This window comes from Myiozetetes cayanensis, unplaced genomic scaffold, assembly GCF_022539395.1.
Source record: "Myiozetetes cayanensis isolate MyiCay16 unplaced genomic scaffold, myiCay2020 scf3, whole genome shotgun sequence".
Lineage (NCBI taxonomy): Eukaryota > Metazoa > Chordata > Aves > Passeriformes > Tyrannidae > Myiozetetes > Myiozetetes cayanensis.
The window spans coordinates 46,033,785-46,056,438 of NW_026087521.1; the positions used below are offsets into that span (position 1 = coordinate 46,033,785).

The 22,654-nt window shown below is 35.7% G+C and overlaps 1 protein-coding gene across 1 annotated transcript in view; it reads left to right on the plus strand.

The window, feature by feature from the left end:
- CFAP54 (cilia and flagella associated protein 54) overlaps nt 1-22,654 on the plus strand; it is a 107,141-nt gene that overhangs the window by 62,152 nt on the left and 22,335 nt on the right. Inside the window, exons 44-54 of the mRNA XM_050324831.1 lie at nt 246-452; nt 2,011-2,074; nt 3,746-3,928; nt 6,433-6,519; nt 7,175-7,297; nt 10,179-10,232; nt 11,585-11,801; nt 12,141-12,235; nt 13,605-13,774; nt 20,694-20,796; nt 22,224-22,362. Coding sequence (XP_050180788.1) covers nt 246-452; nt 2,011-2,074; nt 3,746-3,928; nt 6,433-6,519; nt 7,175-7,297; nt 10,179-10,232; nt 11,585-11,801; nt 12,141-12,235; nt 13,605-13,774; nt 20,694-20,796; nt 22,224-22,362 — 1,442 coding nt within the window. The remainder of the gene's footprint in view (nt 1-245; nt 453-2,010; nt 2,075-3,745; nt 3,929-6,432; nt 6,520-7,174; nt 7,298-10,178; nt 10,233-11,584; nt 11,802-12,140; nt 12,236-13,604; nt 13,775-20,693; nt 20,797-22,223; nt 22,363-22,654) is intronic.

The window sequence follows — 22,654 nt, forward strand, 5'->3', positions numbered from 1 at the left end:
ACCTAATTGCCATTTAGCAAATTATTTTTGTATCTTGTGTTTTTAAGAAGTAATATCTATTGCTTGATGATTTGAGTCCCAGTAAATTTTTTGGCCAGGAATGGTATCATTTTTGTGTTGTAGAAACTGTATTTAAGTTTTTGACTCAATCAGAATTAGTTATATCTCAGGCAATTATGGACAAATGAAGCAAGTCTTATCTTACTTTGGAAAATGTCAGCAACATCATGTTTTTTATGTCACAGAGATGCTTTTAAATATTGGAGTCAAGCCCTTGATGAAACACTGAACATTGCTGATGCTCTTAACAACTGGCAAGAGTTAGGGTTACCAAAAGATGCTACAAACTGCTTTGCAGTTGAAAGATGGACTGATACGAGTCAGAAATTTCTTTCTCAGGCTGGAGCTTGGGGTTGTTTACATGCAGCAGTCTTAGTGGCTAAGATAGCTCAGTAAGTATCTTATCTGTATATGTATTTCTTTTGTTTTTTAAACAAATTGGTCATTCAGGACATTGCACAATTTGAAATTAATTAAAGATCAATAAAGATTTGGTATAAAAAGGGCTTGTCAAAACAGAGGAATTCTTCCTTTCAGGAAGAAAGTTGCTCTTTTGGTGAATATTGTTGGTTCCCTTTATGATCAAAGTGCTCATCTTTGATCATAATTGTAGCTGTATATTATATGGAGAGATCATTGAAATAAAACAGAATGATAAAAAGTCATTTTATATAGGATTTTACAATCATATTGATTTTCAATCAAAATATCGCATGTCCCAAGTCATTGCATATATTAAATATTAATGTATCTTGAGAGCAGATTTACTGCCTAAAGTACTAGTTTTCTGGTGAATTAAAACTAAAAGAAATTTGAATTACTGTATTAAAGTCTACCATCAATAAATATTTCCATGCAGTACTCCTTGACTGCTGGTAAAACACTATGGATGTAATTCTGAGCTGTTCCTCAATGTATCGACAAAACATAAAATCTAGAAGTATCCAAGACAGCTTTAAATGACCTTAGAAACATTACAACCATGAAAAGGCAGAGCTTCATCCCAGTAAACTGCCTTATCTGTGGAGCAGATCATAGTAATAGCACTGTAAAATATCTGTCAACCAAGGCAGCTTTGAAAGTATTAACGTGGGTATTTCAGGATTAAATGTCATTGCCATGCCTAGAATTAGCACCCAAAAGGAAAAGGAGTGAGTTTAAGTGGATTGTAAACCACAGTTCTTCTAACTCTGAGCTGTGGTTCAGTCTTGGGTCCAAATAGGCAACACCCAATGCCCAGCTGCTTTTAAAGGTATTTGTGGCACCTCTTTGCTGCCCTGTGTACTATCCATTTGCTGCTAATATGTGCATTCCAAATCCTGGCAGGATTTGGAGGGAGCCATCCTCCTGGCTTCTCTCTCAGGTTGTTCTTTTGTGTTCAGGCCTGACTTGGACTGTTAAACTTTTGAGTTAAACTCCTTTGAGTTCTGGTCAGAGGCTGTAAAATGCAGATTAAAGGCTTATAATATTGAATTAAAGATTCATGTAGATGAGAGTAATACCCTGCTGCCAGGATGGTTTAAAGATCTGATAAGGTATTTTGTGGGAGTCATTAAATTTATCTAGACATCTACCATGTGAAAAATTCACATGTGCTAGCTACCTTAGACTTCCTTTATGGAAAGAAATACACTTTAAGGTGTGAATTGCCTAATCTGCTTTATATTTTCAGTCCTATATGAGATTAATTTTTCACTTAGATTGCCTGGTTCTCTTGTTTAAAGAGAATCTTGACAACTCACTTTTGTCTAGGTATGGCTTTGGTCAAGTGCTTCTTCCTTTGCATGGCATGGCTGAGCACCTATCTACAGAACAGGCAGCTGTTTTCCAGTAGGGAAAACATCTAGATTGTGTTAGTACCTTTATTACATTAGACTAAAAAAAAAAAAGAATTTAAATAATTTATATGGAGGGGCACATTCATATTTCTTATTATTTGTTGTACTTTAGGTATATAACAACACAGATAAGAGTAAGAACAAAATACTGCTATTTTTCTGCTATACTTTTTAAGGTAAGAATGTAATTTCAGTTCAAATTCATGAGGTTGTCAAATTGCTTCTAAAACTTAAATCTCTATGACCCTCTGTTAAAATATTTCTCTTTTTATTTTGATTGTAAATGAAAAATGGAGATCAGAGGTAGTTGAGAATTTATGCACGTTAGACATGATGTTTTTATTCTTTGTTTTTTAACGTTATTCCTGTGTTACAGCTTAAAAATTATCACTTCAATAGCAGGCTAGTATCTCAGAGAAATAATGAAATACTGAAAAGTGAACATGACTAAAATATTTGACAGTCAAATATATTTTTCTTCTCTTGAAGTACTCTGCTCAGGAAGAGCTGAATGACATCAACAACAGCACAGTGTTCTCTTTTAGATCTGTAGAGTCTTCACAGATTGTCTTAAATTTTCAACCAAGAGCACAGACTTTAGAAAAAGAAATTTTTGAATCTTTTTTAGCACTGCAAGATATTAGTTTATGATACTAAAATCTCAGCTCTATAAGAAGTTAGCACTAAAAGTACAGGATAGTAAAAATAATCCAGTTTCACCTACAAAAAGTATGATCATTAAAATGAAGTTTGGAAACTTCCAGAAAAAAATATAGAGGAAAAAAAGCATTTCAATTTACTTTTAAATGGAAGTTTTAAGATACTGGTAACAAAAGTAGTATAGGAAAAAAACCTGCAAGTATTCTGCCAGTTGTATCTACTGGATCAATGATTACTCATCCCAGTGCAGCTTCACAAAGCTATCTTTCTGTAACTGTGTGACCTATGCTAGGCTACACTTAAAAATCTCATTAAGTTCACCAAAGGGGGAACAACTTGAAGAAACAAAGATAAAGGATAATTTTTACTTACTTGTAGCACTGTAATCCTGAACAATTACAAAGCTGAATAATGGTGGTTCCTCCTTTTGACAGAAATAGTAGAAAACATTTGTTCCAATTGTATAATGGTAGAAATAATTGTGATTTGACTGAAGTGGGTCTGATATTAATTGGGATAGGAGCAGCTTGCAAGGTGATTGTCTTGAAAAATATAATCAATTACTGTCACTGTGCCTCACGAAGTTCAAGCCCATAATTTGTTCTTTGAATTGGAAATCTTTTATAACCCTATTTAAATTCCACCTCTGGTATAGGCTTAAGGCTTGTTAATATCTCAAATCTGAGTATGTAAATGCAAATTTCTCTAGCATATCATTGCTAATTACACTGAAATAAACACAATTGGGAAGGAATATCCAACATCAGATACAATGTTAGCATATCTCCATTTTTAAAGGAGAAACATTTAAATGATTTCCTTAAATTTCATGTTGTTTTTAGTTATATGATTTAAGCGCACTAGCTGATAAGCTGCACTAGGTGACCTAGTTAAAGGTGCAACCAAGGTGGAACTAGCTTTTAACTGGCCTTACAGTCAGCAATTCTCCTAGAAACGATGGGAGAGAGACTGTCCTTAGACTATTTACAGCCTTTTTTTTCCTCCATCAAGTTCACACATAAAGCATTTTTTCTAAAAAGGTTTTTCATGTATTTTTCTAGAAACAGCGGGATGCTTAAGGCATTGATGGAAGTTTCATTTATGAAGTCATTTATGAGTTGGAGTTCATAGTGTCTCACTAATACCTGTACATTGTTTCACAATTAGTTCATTGTTATTACTTTCAGACCCTGTTTAGAGCCTCTCTTCCACATCCGACATCTGACTGTGACTTTGTACAATATGAAATAAATACTCTTATTCCTGGTATCGACCTGTTCTCTGATCGCTACAGAGCTGATATCTCTACTGTAGTTGCAAGTCTGGATTTCCTTATGTTTGAACTACATTGTGCAAAACAAAATTTAATAGTAAGTATTAGTTTCATACTCTGGAAATGAATTTTAAGACACCAAGTCTTACTTTTCTCTGTGGGTGTACTTAAGAGATCCCTCAGAACCTCTGGCAAAATACCTGTAATTGTTAGTTCTGTGGCACTGAAATAAAGCAAGGTATACAAATTTTAGAATGTCCAGGGAACTTGTTTATTCTGGAAGATGACAACACATAGTTCACTTAGCTTAGGCATTTTAGAGGAAATCTATTATCTACAATTTGAAATACACTGTTCTGAGAATTACTTTAAATGCATTATGTCCAGAATGCTTTCAATAATTTTACATTCACATTCAGTAAGTAAAAGTCTCTTCTGCCTTTCTCCTTCTCATGTTCTGCTATTCTTCTGTATGCAGCAGTGTTTTTACAGCTTCTCTCTTACACTGATCATGTGCTTATTTCCTCCATTCAATGCCTGACCATTTTCACTTTAATCCAACTTCTTTCAAAGGTGCATTGGAATAAATAGATTGAATTGATTACTAGGACTGAAAAAGGTGCAATTCTGTTTTAGTTTAATCCTGTATGCTCTAACAGAATTTCATGTCAGGTGTTATTTTATAACTGCTATAAATAACTCTAAGCATGACAGAAAACTTTCCATCAGAAAAAGTGTTTCCTTCTGCTTTAATGAGTTGAATGCACTTGTGGCAAGGTCCTGCAAGTAGCAGAGCCAATGCAAGGGAGGGGGGAAAGATGGCATGGCTGGCAGCAGGGGAGTAGGAAAAGATGAAGTGGTAGAGATGGAAGAGGAGTTAGGAGGACGCAGAAAGACGTTACACTTTTTTTTTTTTTTTTTTTCAGCAAGCCATTTGTTGGACTGATTTCTTTTGGAACTTCAGGCTAACTGTCTATCTTCCCTTCCATTGTTGCTTCTTCCCATCCTGCTTTACTGGAGTTACTTTGTTAGTTAGCTTCCTTATTTAGTTTATTTATCTAACTGTCCTTGCTATGGGAGATCAAGTAAAATCAAGGAGCAGACAGTTACCTGGAGGCTGGGGTACTTAATTTGACTCTTGCTTCATATGGCCCTGCACATTTTTGATTCCTTCTGCACTTGTAGCAGCAGAATATAAATCCAGGTCATAGATCATGGTCAAAGCAATTGCAGTTTTAGCAAGATGAGAGCTTCATTTCCACTGAATGCTTATTGTGTGGGAATGTTTTAGATGGTGGGCACTAAGTTGATTTGACACTTAAATCAAAATACATCAAGATTCAACTTTTATTAAAAATAAAACTTCAAAGACTAATTTTGTTGAACTACTTCAAAATATCAGTAGGAAACTGTATGGGTACAATTAAAACATTTGCCTCAAGCATTTGTAATCCAAATTCAGAAGTGTTAAGCTACATTATGAAAACTTGAAGTGAATTTACTAAAAATCTAACAATGCTGTTAGCATTTTCCAAGCTTGGGGGCATTTTAAAGTGGAGCTTTAATGTAAAAGCTGAACAGTAATTAAATTTTGGAAGTTCTTTCATTTTCAATAACAAATAAATCTGCTAGGAAAGAATCATCTTTTTCTGAAATATTATATCACAATAAATAATAGAATCATAGAATGTTGAGGGTTGGAGGGGACCTTAAAGATCTTCTAGTCCCAATCTCCCCTGCCATGGGGAGGGACACCTCCCATCAGACCGGGTTGCTGAAGACCTTATCCAGCCTGGCCTTGAATACTGCCAAGGCTGAGGCATCCACAGCCTCCCTGGGTAACCTGCTCCAGTGCATCTCCACCCTCACAGTAAGGAACTTCTTCCTTATATCTAACCTAAATTTCTGCTCTTTCAATTTGAATCCATTACTCTTTCTCCTATCACTACAGCTCCTGACAATGAGTCCCTCTCCCTATAGGCTCCCTTTGGATACTGGAAGGATATACAGTCTGTATACTTTAATAGAACTCAGTTTTAAAATGTTTGGGTTTTTTTTTTTAGTTGGCCCTACAAAAATGTTCAGTTTGAAATGAATACAAATAAATTTGTCAATAAGCCTCATCACTGTCTAGTTTAGTTTACAATTGGTATAATTTCATTTAGAGAGTTGCAGGACTTAATTGTGTTTATTTTATAATGCTTACAGAATTCCATTCTTCTGTTACATATACTGAATAAAATATGGCATCAAAATGCAGAGAGTTTTAGAAATCCCTGTATCAACTTATTTCCAATCAGTTTACTCACTAATGATGTAGTAAAAAACCCACCTTGAACACAGAGAATAATTTGGAGAAAATTCACTTGCTACGTTGTGAATTGCATATAAGGTGATATCAGGGGTTAGCTTTAGCCAGCTGAAGAACTTTTTTACCACATTAATCTTTCATAGAGCATAAGAGAAATAGAAGTGATATGTGACAGTCAAAGCAGTAATCCCATATTATCTCTGTATTTGTGATATGTAATTGCAATATGTATTTCCCTAATTGTACCCTGTATGATGTTTATAATTAGATGACATACTATTTTACTACAGATTTTACCATTGTTCACATTATACCAATATATTGTTTCTGAGATTTGTAAGGACCCAGCTAAATGTATTGAAGGAAGAATTTTCAAGGTAATCAAATAAACTTTCTCATAACACATTGTATTCCAATTAACCTTTCATATGTTTGTTAAATGTAGTCAATTTAATCTTCATATATCACTAGTATGAAAAATAAGGCTATAAGGTTCAGCTGTTGCTTAGTTTTTTATCAGAACAGATTGTAGGGCTATTTTCTAAAGGAAATTATTATTTATATTCTCAATTTTAGTAGTATGCAGAGTTATTTATACAGTTTTACTGTTCATTTTCTACAGAGGCTGTTGAGTACTTCCATCATTTCTTTCTACTCTCTTTAACAAAGAGGAGGTTTTCCTTCCTAAATCCAAACTTTTTAATTGGTATTTTTTACCTTGTTCTACTTTTCTTTTAAATGTTTCCTTAAGTGCAAAACATCAATGATTTTTTATTCAAAATGTTCACTTTTGGATTTGTTATCACTATCATGGTGGAAAAAGGCTCCACTAAATCTGGGAACAGATTTTTGTCATTTCACTAATGTCTGCTTATTGATTTTGTTTTAAATTTTTTTCTTAATAATTTGTGGGGTTTTTTGGTTTGTTTTGTTTTTAAGGAATCTAACTGGTCAAAGAGGCAAAGTATTATTGGTTTTATATATTTTCAGGAAATGCTAATATAGGTTAGGTAATTTTTTTTTTTTTCACAGATCAAAGTACTTACAGATATAGGATTTTTTACAGAAGCCTTTCATGAACTATCTTTGCTTAACTATGGAGAGAGAATTCCGTGGAAAATACCTGAAGGATACAGAGCAACTGAACAAGTGAAGGTATACCAGAAAAGTATAACATTGAGCATTCCATTTCCTTCATGAAACTGCACATACTCCATATCTGCAAGTTATGACATATTCCCAAGAAATTCCTACATTTCTTTCAATAGATGGGTCAAATAGTAGGCATTGAATGACGTTAATTTCTCTCACTGAACAACAGGAACAAAAAAATCAATTTTGAAACATATGTGCAGTTTATTATAGAGTGAGTACTGCAGATAATACTGTAAAAAACAAAAGTGATTTTGTATGTATCCGTATGAAAAATATGGATAAAGTTCTTGCGCCGTTGATGGCCAAACTTCCACTGCCCCAGCCAGGAGCAGGGCAGCTGAGGGGCAGCTGGAGCAGCCCCAGCCCAGTGGGACCTCTCTGGGGCCAGAGACAGGCTGGGGCTGTGCCAGGACATCAGCCTGCAGGTGGGGGGCAGGCTCAAGCATGGAGAGGAGAACCGGGCTCAGACACAGCTCCAGGATGGCCACACGGGGCTGCTGAGTCTGGCTGGGAACAGCTCGGGGAGTCTGTGGTAGGGCAGGGCTGTGGGGACTGGAGACTGGCCTGCTGACGGCCCCAGGGGGCTGACATGGGGTCCTGGGCAGGGTGGGGGCAGCGTCTGGGGATGCTGGGCAGTACGACCTATCGATGCCCTCAGAGCCTTGACAGTCACATCACCCCAGGCCAGTTTGATTTTTCTTAATGTGCTACAAGGATTGGAAGCTGTTAACAAATGACCTGGACTTTTGTCTTACCTGTGAGCGTACCTGTGCAGGCAGATTGGGTTACTGGGCAAGGTTCCCCCATAAGAGTGTTGTATCCTTTCCTTGTTTTCCAAGCCCATACCAAAATAATCTAATGATTTAATCCTGGATGAATGTAATCGAGGTCTCCCCTATCTGAGTGGTGCTTCTGGGTAGGTGACATGACAAAGTATGTATGCCAGCACTAGAGATCTGGACTGAACACCAGGTGAAGTTTAGATTGAATAGTAGGGAAAAACATTGGAACAGGCTGCCCAGAGAAGTGGTTGAGACACCATCCCTGGAGGCATTTAAAAGATGTGTAGATGTTGTGCTTAGGGACATGGTTTAGTGGGACTTGGCAGCATTAGGTTTACAGTTGGACATGATCATCTCAAAGGTCTTTTTCAACATCTGAATGATTCTAAGACTTTCTTTGGTAGAAGACTAGTGGGACAGGTGGGGACACTGACAGCAGCATAGATTGAACTTGATTGTACAGCCACATTCCATATATGCAATATATGGTATTTCTAATGACATTTCTATGATATTTCTAATCTGGAGATAATTAGAGGCTAGTCCTGAAAAGGGAATTCCTAACTGATCTCCATGATTTCATATTTGCTTCCTTTGCCCTGTGTTGCAAACAGTGAAGCTGGCATTGCAAAGAAAATTGAGTTCAATGACCTGAGTTGAAGGGAAATTTTCCCCCTCACACCTCACCAGTTTCTGAGAGGCAGTTACCATCTGACCTATGGCCTTGAATCTCCTTACACTGCAGCCTCACAATTGCTATAACTAGCACAGAGTAGCAGTATCTTTTTTGGCAATAGCCAACAAATCAATGTCTAAGCTACTTAATAATGGAATAATTAGAATTGCATTTATGATAGAATACCAAAGTTTTGCATTTAAAAAAACCAGAAATACAGACAAGCACTTCTCCTAGAATAACCTGCAGTGGTACTCAGTTTTAAATGAAACATGAACTTAATAAAAAGTAGAATTAAGATACGTATCAAAAGGTGACCTTTTTAATTTGCCACTGACAGTTTCAAACTAAATGCATGGGAAGATAAGAAACTGAAATCTAGAGATTTTCCTTAGAGCAAAAGCAGCATTACATTCTCTCTTGTTTGAGCCATAAAGAGTTATGAGCATCCTCACTGGAACTGCTTCTGCAACGCTTTCCTGTTCACGGCTAAAGGAGAAGGCATTGACTCCTTACTGATACTAATCAGCTTAAAATGCATCTTTAGGTCCTTTTCTTAATTTGTGTATTATCTGAAGAGCTCACAGAATTAGTGAAGTCTGTTTGATTTGTCCTTTGTCACCTCACAGGTGAGTGTTTGGGTCAACAGTAGAGGAGGTTCAGCATCCGATCTCTAGTTAGGGTATGACGTGTAGAAGCTAAGTGCTAGTTGGACTTTTGCACAGCTCTCAGAATAAAAAGGACCCATGCTCCAGGGAATGACAAAGATGATATAGGGCTACATCTGGTATAGATATATACATATACATGATATAGAGTTAATAAATGAAGGCTGGAAATGATCTTTACCTCTGCCTTTTTCTCCCCCTCAGTAGGTGGATTTGTCTCATGGTGAAAGGGTAAAGAGCTTTTTGAGCAAGGACTAGAATTAGTATTAGGATTTAGGAAACTGAAGCACATATAAAGGAAAAAATAGTTGTTTTAAGAGCTCAGATGAGGCTAAGGTCTCAGGTTCATCTTGATTTGTAGCTCTTGTTTTCATTCCATTCACAGATCTGTGCTCTGGTGAAGAGCTGAGTAGGAATGTGCTAAGCCCCTGCAGTTACCTTTGGGATTCAGAAATGTAAAGAACATAAAGGCAATTGATGGTTGGTGTCCATAGAGCTCCTAGAATTTGGAAAAGGATTTTTACTGGTTTATGCCTTTTTCCTGGTGAAAGGCATAGGAGGTGTAGGGGTAGTTTTATGTCTCAGGTTATGGTTCAGAAGTGTAAAATCCATAGAAGTGAAGCAATTGTTGGTATTTTCAGAGTTCTCAAAGTAGAGTTGGAAATTCACTACACTTGTTCACTGCTCTGATAACTCTTTTATTCTATACTCATATTTTAACATATTACTTATTTTTGGTTTTGTCTGTTTTACAGGCATTACAGAAATTTGACTCCTCAAAATCTCTCATGACTGTTACAAATTTGCAGGTAAGAAAATCTGAAGGAGTTAAAAGTTTTATGCTATCTGTAAATATTTATTTCTGTGGCTTAAGGCAGAGATCATCTAGTCCAGAAACACTACTTGTTGCTATTAAGAAACTCAGTAAATAGAAAACATGTTCTTCTAAATGGATAACCATTTCCTAAATTTTATATTTTATGGCAGACCTCTCAAGGGAGAGGCAAGTACCATTATCACCATTTTTCACATATAAGAACTAGTACATAAAAATCTGTGACTTGTCTATGCAAAACATTAGTAGAATGATTTAGGTTTTGTTGTGATATATAAGGTTTGGTGTTTATCCTGCTAAAATACTGAGAGTATCAGTCATTTAATGTTATCATTTCTATCAACCATAGCTGTCTTCATAGACTTGTCCTAATTCAGATGGGAATTGAAGTCCATTTCCGGAGGAACAAAAAAATTAAAATGGTGTAAACCAGTTGACAAACAGTCATTTTCTCATTTTATTTAAAATCACGTATTCATCCATAACTTATTTTGTGGTTTTCAATTTTAATAATTTCCATTTATTAACCTTGTCATAGATCCATTGAGCTAGCAGGGGTAAATGTTAGCAGAATGTGAAAAAGTTGTACCATTAAATGGATAAATTAAACCCCCTCCCCTTTTTCCCTCCCCTTTTCTCTGTTTTGTTTACACTAAACTTGTGTGTCTTCTACAACAGTTGATATTAGAAGACAGAAATGAGAAGTCTATCTTGACAGCTTTTGATCTCACCAATTTCAGATTTATTTTGAAGTAATGCATTATCCTGAGCTTTTGATTGGAACACTTCACAGTACTTATGGGGCTCTTACTGGTCCCCTTAGGATTTTTCAAATCTGTATAGAATTTCAACTTCTAAATTTATTAAACTGAAGTGAAAATATTCAACTCGAGATAAAACGAGGATACTGTAATGAGTAACAAGAAGATTCCATGAAATACACTAGAATGGTCTCATAAAAGAATTTTTTCCTTGTTTAATCTTTCTAGTTATGGTGAATTCTAACAACGCACTTTCCTTAGGGTTGAAATTTCTGAACTACAGGAATACCTGCAATGCAGAACACTAGAACTTGCACAGAGTAAGAGCTGTAGCTTCACAGATGCACCTTCTGCTGAAAAAGTGATCACTGAAACTGTAACAAGTGCTACTAAGGGTGAAGTTTGGAAAGAGAAACAGTAACTCATTCAGAATGGAACATATTACTAATATTATTCATGTTAGTTGTTGATAAGTGTAATTATTAATAGAAGCAGAATATATTTTGCTAAAGAAAAATGTAAAATATGTAATTTCAAATAGTCCCTATTGCTAACTTTGTTGTAGGTACTGGAGGACATATTTAATTGGAGTCTGTCTTTAACAATGGTGCCACTGTGCAACCAACAAATTATGAATAAATTAACCTTAGCCAAAATGCATTTCATCGTTTGTCTTTCTGCCACAATAAATAACATACCTGCAAACGTTGAAAAATATGTATATTCTGGTGACAGCAACAGCTTGATGGAGCCAAGCAAAATTGCAACATCAAAAATAAAAGGTAATTATAAGGATGGTGGAAAAGCACATTTATTCTGCAACTTGTTTCAAGCATTTTTTTTCCACTTTTAACTGCATATGAATCAATATGTCATATTATGGGCAATATTAATATTAAATGTTGCTAAAAAACCACTCATTATTGAAATAATAAGCATTAAGGTTTGTCAAGATTTTTTTAGCTAGTATCTCTAATATTAGAGTTGTATTCCATTATACTTTACTTATTTTGGTATTGAAATTCCTAGTTGTAAGTAGAGAGAAAAGGGCCATATTCTTCAAATTACTGAGAATGCTTTGGTTCTGTGCCTGTTATCTGTATTTTATTTGTACTGGACAGTTGATGCTGATCAGAATTCAAGACAAAAGGAACAAAGAGACACAATGGTGCAGCTTGTTGACTGTAGAGATGAATTAAATATGGCCATGCTGAAGGTAATTTTGGTTTTTAGGAAAAAAGGAATAAGAAACTGCAGATTTTGCCAAAACCTTGCTAATGCTTTCAATGTAACAGAAATTACGATGAGGGGATGGTATGAATGAGGGGACTAGAAATCTGTTTCTAATCTGACTGTAATCTTTCTAGGTGTGCATGAAATGTTGATTGTTTGGTGCAGTTTTTCAAATGATGGGAAGTATTTTCACAATCAGATCTCAATCTGACTGTGCATAAAGGGTAAAGACTGAATGGGATTTCAAGATAAAATCATCTCCTTTCAGAGGGTGCCACCTGTATAGAATGTCAGAGACTCTTTGATGGTGCAGTATGCTCTACAAACAAATAGAAAACCATTCTCTACCAAATGTGAAATGTCTCAAATTTTTCATGTTGTTCTTTCTGGTACTTTATTTTGAAGAAAACATACCACAGCTTATTAGCTTCTTTGTTTGAAGGGGTTTTGTTTGGTTGGATTTTTTTTTGTTTAATTGTAAACTTCATGTTTGACAGTTTCACATCACAAAAAAACCCAAATTAAGGGCTTTTATTTCAAAGGGGTCTTGGAAGTATCTACTTTTAGCCATTGTTACAAACAAAGTAATACACAAAATACATCTGCAGAAGGGAAGATGATTTTATATGGTAATTGGTATAGGTCGTAACTAAAAACTTGAAAGTTTTAGTATAACTTGAAAATAGCATCTTGAAAATAACTAATATAGAAATAGAAGCAGCGCTCTGAATTCATTGACAAAACTGATCAAAAAAGTATTGGATGATGCAGACCTTTAAATTCATTTTTAATTCTACTTAAAGCTCTACAGTTGAGCTTTTCTTTATAATTAACTTCTGTTTAGATTTGTTTTTCACAGCTTCTTACAGCTTTGTTTGTCAGAAAGACTGTAAATTATAGTTGAACTTTCAGGATAAATACTGCACTCAAAGATATGTCAAAGTATAGCTAGTAAAGAGTGTAATACTTCTTGCAACATATTTAATGTTGTTTTTAATATTGTATTTTATTGCTTAAAATTACTAAGCATAACTAGTAGTATAGTATAAAATTATCAAGTATAGCTGTTAGATAAAGAATGGGAAATTAGTGAGTGATATTGCTGAGCCTTAAAATATGTAGGCAATAATGCAGGCACAGTTGCTGCTTTGAACACAATAATTCTATAAACCTGAGAACAGCAAAATTACACACACATCTGCCCCATTTATAGAAAAGGCATATTGCATTTAAGTTGATTTATTTTAAGGTGTGGTGATAGCCAGCTATAACAGAAAAAAAATTACTTTCAAAGAAATTTTTTATTTCTTTAATTATTTTTTGAAATCGTACAACACTGTGTTCTTCTCTAGGGGATTTTATTGACAGAAGCTGAAGAAAGTCTTAGCCATCTTGTACAGAACATACAGGAAAAATATGATGGGAACGTATCTCGGTATTCTGCAGAAGATTTAGAGGCTCTTATTGAGGCTAAACTTGAACTTGCTTATATTTCTCAGCAAAGGCATCAAGCAGCTTTCAGGTAAGTAATGTTATGAACAACCTTATCTTGCACATCCTTGACTACCAAAGATTTTAAAAAAATTCTTTCTTTCTACGTTAATATTCTAAGTCTTAATAGTCATCTGTAAAAACTTCATTAATATATTTACAAGTGTAAGATACACAGGCATTTAATTTTTTCATTATTGCTTTATTTTACTTTTTAAAATGTAATCATCTCTATGATTTCTCTGTGAGCTGTTTCTGTGACACAATATTATATAAAACCAAATAAAAGGTTACAATGTCCACTGTTTTTGTTAAAGTAAAAGTCTAGGTATGTTAGGTCATGCATTTTCTTAAGATTTAAAGTGTACGATGGAGCACTAATGTTATCTCTGAACTACTGAATTCTACTTTGTTCTGGAATGCCCTGTGTTACTGTTCTAAAGAACATTTCTTCTTGATGTGCTTATTGGTTTCAAATTAAAATGTAAAAAATATATTGTATAAATGATGTGATTGAAAACCGTCGATGCAACCTTTAACATATTAGAGTAGATTTTAGCAGACATTAATTATATAGGTAGTGATAGTGTGTAAAACACTGTTGTATTTACAGGATCTGCCTGATATTTTCCCCAAATTACAATTCCCAAATTCTGTGTGTGGTATTTTTTTTTTTATTTTTAGATTCTGATTTCTTTTGGAGAATTTAATGAAAGAAAAATTGATTTTCTTTGAATATATTTGACATACAGAAATATATTAACTCTTTGTAGATGTTAAATTCCAAACACTGTTTGGATCTTTTAGCTAGGAGCATTCTTCTGTTTAGCATACCTGTAATTTTACATTAATCTGTGTCAGAAGGATAGTAGTATAACAATACCTCATTTTTATTGGTGTGAAGCTCTGTTTATCTAATTTTTTATTAGATGGAAAAATCTTTGAGGATACAAATGGCTAACTACAGATGCAGCATACAGAGGTGTAGCACTATCACTTGCAAGACTATATTGAGATTAGGTACAATGTAATCAGTATTTGTATTTTTTTTAGGTCTAATCTGACTAAACACACTGGAGTTGGTACAATAAATCTTATATCACAGTAAGCATAAAAAAAATAAAAAATGAACCTTTTTTTTATAGCTGCAATAGTGGTGAATTCTGCTTAACACTCCTACTGATGAAGTGGTAGGTGATTCATCAGGCCAATAGATAAATTAGTCTCAGTGGGATTTTTTACCCAATTAAAAAAAAAATGTTTTATTCTATGACAAAACAAACCACCTTTCTTCTCTCAGCTCCCTTAGGTGAATAAACAAACCTCCAAATCAATACCTTTTAAATAGCACAATTTCTTTTGTGTTGCTATCATACAGGAAAAAAAAAATTAGCAAAGGCAGGAGCTTCACAGTGCTGTGTAGATTACTGAACTGAAAACAGTAACACTGCAGCATGGTCTTTCACCCAGGTTTTGTTTATGTTATTTTAAAAGATAGCAGTTTCCCAAAAGTTCAGATATTAGGACTGTACTCCCAGTCAAACCAGTCAATTGTGCGGGATCTGCTGCTCCAACTGGATCCCTACAAGTCTATGTGGCCTGATGGGATTCATCCCAGAAATCCCGAGGAGCTGGCTGATGTCATCACAGAATCTCTCTTGATGATTTTTGAGCAGTCTTGGCAATCTGGAGAGGTCCCAGCTGACTGGAAGCTGGCGAACGTTGTCCTGATTTTCAAGAAGGTCAAGAAAGAGGACCCTGGAACCTACAGGCCTCTCAGTCTCACTTCAGTGCCTGGTAAAGTTATGGAGAAGATTATTCTGGAAAGTACTGAAAAGCACCTGAAAGACAATGCATTCATTGGTCATAGCCAGCACGGCTTCATGAGAGGAAAGTCCTGCTTATCAAACCTGATTTCCTTTTATGACACGGTAACCCACCTAGTTCATCAAGGGAAGCCAGTTGATGTAATCGTTTTGTATTTCAGTAAAGCTTTCAATTCTGTCTCTCACAGAAACCTTCTGGACAAAATGTCCAGCACACACCTGGACAAACACATCATGTGGTGGATGAGCAATTGGCTCATGAGTCAAGCACAGAGGGTAACAGTTGTCGTAGTAAGTTGAGGACGGTCACGAAAATAAATTTGGGCACCTTTATTGATGATGGCCGACATTCAGCTTTTATTGCTTCATCCAGTATATTGCTTCTTGTTCTCACACATCTGCACTCACACACTGTGTACAGAATGTACAGAACCTTACATACCATTACTATTATTAGCTCTTTATCTATAATTTATTACCAGCCTTCACATATAATTGGATGTTCACTTCTTAGTTACATTCTTTCCTTACTGGTCAGCACTGGCACCTTTTCAAGTCTTTCGCAGTCCCTGCTTTACCCCAGGGAAATGGCCTCAAAATGTCTAAGTCAAAATCCTTCACCCCTGCATTCTTCATCAGAGATCTCCACGGGCTTGCCGCTCACCCCAACAAACAGTGAATGGGGTGACATCAGACTGGTGACCTGTCACTAGTGGGATTCCGCAGGGCTCCATCTTAGGCCCTGTGCTCTTCAACATCTTCATAAATGACTTGGATGCAGGACTGGAAGGGATACTAAGCAAGTATGCAGATGACACAAAACTGAGAGGAGCTGCTGACTTCCTCAAAGGCAGGGAGGCCCTGCAGAGAGACCTGGACAAATTAGAGGACTGGGCAATCACCAACCATATGAAGTTTAACAAGGGGAAGTGCTGGATTCTGCACCTGGGATGTGGCAACCCTGGATGTTTGTACAGACTGGGGAATGAGATGCTGGAAAACAGTGCCACAGAAAGGAACCTGGGGGTCCTGACTGATGGCAAGTTGAATCTGAGTTAGCAGTGCCCTGGCAGCCAGGAGTGCCAACCGTGTCCTGGGAGGCATCATGCAAAGCATCGCCAGCCAGTCGAGGGAGGGGATTGTCCTGCTCTGCTCTACACTGGTGCAGCCTCACCTTACATATTGTGTGCAGTTTTGGGCACTGCAATATAGGAAAGATATTAAACTGTTAGGGAGTGTCTAAAGGAAGGTAATGAAGATGGTGAAGGGTCTTGAGGGGAAGCCATATGAGAAGTGGCTAAGGTCACTTGGTCTGTTCATACTGGAGGAGACTGAGAGGAGACCTCATTGCGGTCTAAAACTTCCTCATGAGGAGAAGAGGAGGTGCAGGCACTGGTCTCTTCTCTGTGGTGACCAGTGACAGGACCCAAGGGAATGGCCTGAAGTTGTGTCAAGGGAGGTTTAGGCTGGATATTAGAAAAATGTTCTTCACCCAGAGAACGGCTGGGCACTGGAATAGGCTCCCCAATGAAGTGGTCACAGCACCAAGCCTGACAGAGTTCAAGAAGCATTTGGATGATATTCTTAGGCACATGGTGTGACTTTGGGGAATGGTCCTGTGCAGGGCCAAGGGTTGGACTTGAGGATGCTTGTGCATCCCTTCCAACCCAGCATATTCTGTGATTCTGTGAATGAGTAGTAATGTCATTAGTCAAGATGCAAGGTGAGAAGTTGTAGGCTATTTGTGGATGTTTCTCATCATGAAATACAAGTCTACTTAAGTGCCTTTAGAATTAGATTAATTTACCATAAATTATCGAAGACAAATCAACCAGTCACTGGGCAGTGACCTCATCATGCTTTTGAGTGTCATGGATTTTATAAAATACAGTGCTAGTAAACAAGGAGAAATTTGCAGACTTATGAAATATCTTGTGGATAACCTTAGCTTGATAGTAGGCTTGGGAAAACCTGCATTAGTAAAGTTCTGTCCCAAACTTTGTCACCCTGCTAAACTGGTTCCAGAATGCCACCCATTTTCAGTGCAGGACCCTTCACTTTGCTGTGCAGTTATATCCTAGAGTCTAGTTTCTCTGTTGGTTTATAAATTGTCTTAGATTGAAGACCTTTTTATGTCAAATATCAAGGACTTCAATGGATGTCAAGCATTTTATGGATCATTTTTTGTGACTCAGATTTTTGATGGGTTTTTAATGTGTCTTATATATTGGTAGTGGTCAGCAGCAGGAAAAAAAGGCATCAAAAAACAAAGTAAGGGTTTGGGGGTTTTTGAACCTATTTTACAATTTTATTGCACTGCCATCCATGGCAACTGCTGATATATCTGCCTCAGATACAAGTGAAACATTTCTTCAGACAGCTGAATGTTTTCTGTCTGCCAGCCTAGAAATCAAACTTTGCATGATATTACAGAAATTCATCTTTTTTTTCCTTTGGCAAAATGACTTAGTGGTGAAATTGTTATAGTCAGCTGTACTTTCCTATTTTGATCATCTTGTCACTTTCTGATTCAGCTGATAAAAGGATGTGTATTTTGTCAAGGGAAATATATAGACACATCACTCTTGCTGACAGCAGAAGAGGGTCACAAAAATTTCATCAAGGGAAGCTTCAACTTTACAGCTTCTGTCTTGCAAAAAATGTATGCCTCAGAATAAGTTTATGTATAGGACTAATTCCATTGATCTCAAGGAGAGTACTTACATGGTGTTTGTCCTAAGAATGTGAGCTTTTTAATTACCTAAATATGTCTTGGTCTGTTTATGTGAATAAATTACTGTTTGAAACAATACATATATGAATCTTTGGGCTTGTAGTCTATCTTTTACTTATGGAATTTTTATGGACAAATGTAGGTAAAAATAGCCTCATTTTCAGAATTGCTAAATGTTGACAACAGCAGTTAGCTGAAGGCAGTGTTGTTCAGCAAGTTAGGTTAATATTTCTTAAAAGCCTATATATACTCTTAGGTGTTGTACCTTGTCCAGCGTATTTGAGATAGGGTAACCATAGCATCTCAAACAGTGCTTTGAAAAAAGTCAGGTTTTGCTGTAATTTTAACTTTGACGCCTGGTTTCAGGGGAGAAATCTTAAAAAAAGGAAAGAAAAGCAGTTGGAATATTTCATTGAATTATCTTTACTGTCTGTTTGCTTTAATAAGGAAATTCTGTTTCGCCTTTTCCATTGCTAGAGAGAAGCTTATCATCAAATTCAACATCGATTTATTCTGTTTTCAATTTGTTGAATAAAACTGAGATAAAGGGATGATGAAGGAGATTCATAAGGATTGAATTCTGAGAGGGAAAAGGCAAGATATTAACAGCTTTCTTTCTTGTTGTTACTTTGGGGTCTATTTGTGCTGAATTGGTGTAATCCATCCAGGTCTGTGTCACAAAAACAGCAAGCAGGGTAGAATCAGAAATGACAGGAAGACTTTAACTACCCTCTTATCTCTGGAGGTTTTCCATCCTGTGGTTAGATATATGTTGACAGAATAATGTGAGTAATTTAGTAGTGCAGCTCTTGTTCAGACTTCTTTGTGCAAGATCTTTGCCTTTGCAACCATTAGTCTAGAACACCTCAAAAGTTGTAAATTCACACAGACCCTGAATCTCTCTTGCATTAAAAGCTCTTTATGGTGTTCCAGCAGTGTAACAAGGACTTAAGGGTGTTCATAATTCCTTTTTTTCCCCATATGCTTCATAGCAGCCAGTTTTTATACAAAAACAGGCTCTCTGTGTAAAAAAAGAGCATAGATGAGAGCTTATGGTTATACATTTTGAACAACTAATCTGTTGATAAATCTTTTAAGTGGTGAGGTAGGGATACTCCCTGGTATCTCTAGTAAAAATCTTTCTGTGGGATGAGAGTAACTAGAATTGTAAAAAAAAAGACAAAACAACAACCCCCCCTCACAAAACACAAAACACAAAACTAAAAAATGTTTTAGAGAAGAGGTAGGAAAGTAGAGATTTACAGATGTAGAGGAAAATGTGCAATTAGAGATGGAAAACCAAATAGAAATTGATTTTGGCCATTCTCAGAATATTTTGAGTGGTATGTTCTCTGGACAACAAACGTGTTATGAAAAAGATCTTCTCACTGTGATGGCTTTGCAAGTGTCTTCATAGCACAAAAATAATTGTATTCCCAAAGTTTGCTGTTATACATTTTTATATATGATATACATTTTTATACATGTAATGAAAATGGAGCAGTGTATCTGAGAGCTTTAAAAAGACAGCATAAAAGGAAAAAAACCCCAGTAGTCAACATTTCAAGAAACCTGACAATATTTTGAGATCCCAGGCCATTTTTTGACATGGGGATTTGAATACTGCACCAATCCTAATGGTGGTATCTGTATCTTTCTAGATTCCTTTCAGAGTGAACTCCAGAAAAGGATTTAGGACTTTGGGGGAGAAGAGGGGAGGAGTTGGTTGCCATGTGATTGCTTACTGATGAGGTTTTGCCAGGACAGCACCTAGATCAATTTTTGGTGTTTACTGGGATCCTGAGGGTATTTGGCTATGTGCATTTAATAGAGGGATTAACATATAGCCTGGAAAGACTTTAAGGAGGAAGGTGTTACCTTTCCTTTCCAGTTGTGGATGAGATACAGAACTCTCCTAATAAATATTGTCATTTTCAGTATTTTTACACCTTCTAATTTCTAAGAACCCATCCCTGAAGACAGATGTGCCATCATCGGTCTTGATCTACTGGTTGGACTAGATCTAACAGTTGGACTTCATGATCTTAAAGGTCTCTTACAGTCAAAATGATTCTATTATTCTGTGTGTAATTGAAAGTTATAACAGAGTTCTGTTTTGATTGCTCCAGCAGAATATGGTATGTATTAGTTTATCTGTTTTTATTGGGTTAAGACAAAACTTCTCTTACTGCTGTTTTCTCGCTTTCATAATGCAGTGCCTACAAATTCAGAAAATAGTCTGAGTGCAATTTTTTTATTCTACTGAAGCAAAAATCTGTAACTGCTGATTTACATCTCTGAAATAGTAAAAAATTAAGTATCTATTTTATTAAAAGCACAAAGTGGCAAATATAATTAGTATTTTTAAATAACATTGCTCTGTACCACAGTGCTGCTTTGGCTTTCTCTGCAATTCGACTTCTCCAAGATGCAAAAGTTTTTAGGATGGAAGTGACACATTTTCAAGAAGAAAAGGATGAACAGGAGTGTTTGGTATGTTTGGATATTTGTTTTAAACTAATCTTTCTTAGTATACGAAGTCTTTTATTAAGTATTGAGTGATTTTTCATAATACTAGAACATAGCAGTCATTTGCATTTATCATTAACCTGGGGAGAAAATGATCTTTGACATGCTTCAAGTAGCTGATTGCCTAAGATGTACTCATGTGTCTGTAATCGTCATTATAATTTGTGTGTTGTTAGGAAATACAGTTTTTGTTTGTCTGCTCTCAAATGGCAGGACTGAAAATCTCCTTTTGTTTAAAAATCCCCAAACAACCAGGAAGTGTAAAAAATAACTATCAGGTGAAAATCTTATATTATTCAGTTAAGGTATTTTAAGTTTTTTGATGGAAAACCTACTTCAGATTATTCCCTTTCGAACAGACAAACTGACCAGTTCACATTGTTGCTGTGTTCCGCACTGAGCAAGATTTCAGCTGACTTGTGTTGTCTGACACACAGAGACACTGAGGTGTGCTTTGGAAACCCCTGTGCAAAGCCTGTTGGTCAGACACCACAGTAAGTCAAACTGACCCACGTGGACAGAGCAGTGGAGCAGTGAGGCCAGATTTTGTAATGAATAATGATAATGAGACTGGACTTTCTCACATGCAGTGTAATTATTTTCTGTCTCTGTTGCATATCAGGGTCTTTTGTCACTCTGCACTTGCTTCTAGGTTTATGTAGGACATTCCAGTAGACAGTAACTGAGATAGAGAGATATTTTTTCCTCATTCGCGTCAATGCAAGTCAGTCATGATGATTTTTTGTAAAAGGAAAATGCAGGTGGTGCATTGTCCATTGATTGCTTGCTGAAACAAGTTGTAGAATATGGACTGTAGAATTTTAGTAATAGAAAGACTGTTTATAATGTGTGAAGATGGCATAGGAAGTTGAGCTGAGAATTCTCACAAACATTCTAGTACTACGTTACATTAATATTTGTTTCTAAGCACCAGAAACACAAAAAACTAGAAATCAAAAATAAAAATTTCTTTGTAGTCATTACTGAGGTACCAGAAATTTAAATTGATCCTGTTCTACAGTTAGAATTTTATGTGCCTTAGAATTTTGTATAATGTCCCTGTTTCAGAAGAATAAAATCTAAACTGTTAAAATTATTCTCCATAAACAATATATTAAATGGTTATATTTATTTAGTCTCACATAAAAACTGGTTTAATTTTCAATTGTTAAGATTATTTACATATATGGAGAGAATTTAAATAATAAATGTCCTCCTGTTATTAAAAATATGTAGTTAACCTTCAAATCAACTTTTGTTTAGAATGTTATTATTTGTGATATATTTGTATTAATTTGATTTATTTTAGACTGATGCTGCCCCGCTGCTTTGTTTGTAGTAAAGTATGTGACTCAAAAAGTAACATTTTTCTTGCTTTTGAAAATTATTAGGATTCCAAAACTGAAGATGTTCAGCTACCTCATAGTGAAATAGCACGAGACCATTTGAATGTGCATTTGTGGCTAAGGTGTCGTACAATGTTAGTGACTGCACTGTTAACACAGATACATGGTGTTGGTAATATGAAAGGTATTACTCTTTTTTGGTTTAGATTTTTGAATTATAATGAACAAGTGAGACTATTCAGGCACAATTCTTACTCATAAATAAAAAATATTAACATTAATTCTGCAGCTGTATTATCGCTGAACAATTATTTATATTGAATTCATCCAGTCCAATAAGGAAAATATATTTCTGTGTACAGTCTCTCCCTAGATCATGGAAACAAACAGTATTATATTAATTTTCATTTTAATGGTCATTATTTTTTGATAAATCACTTGTGTGTAGAAGTTTCAAATGTTCTAGTGTAATTAAG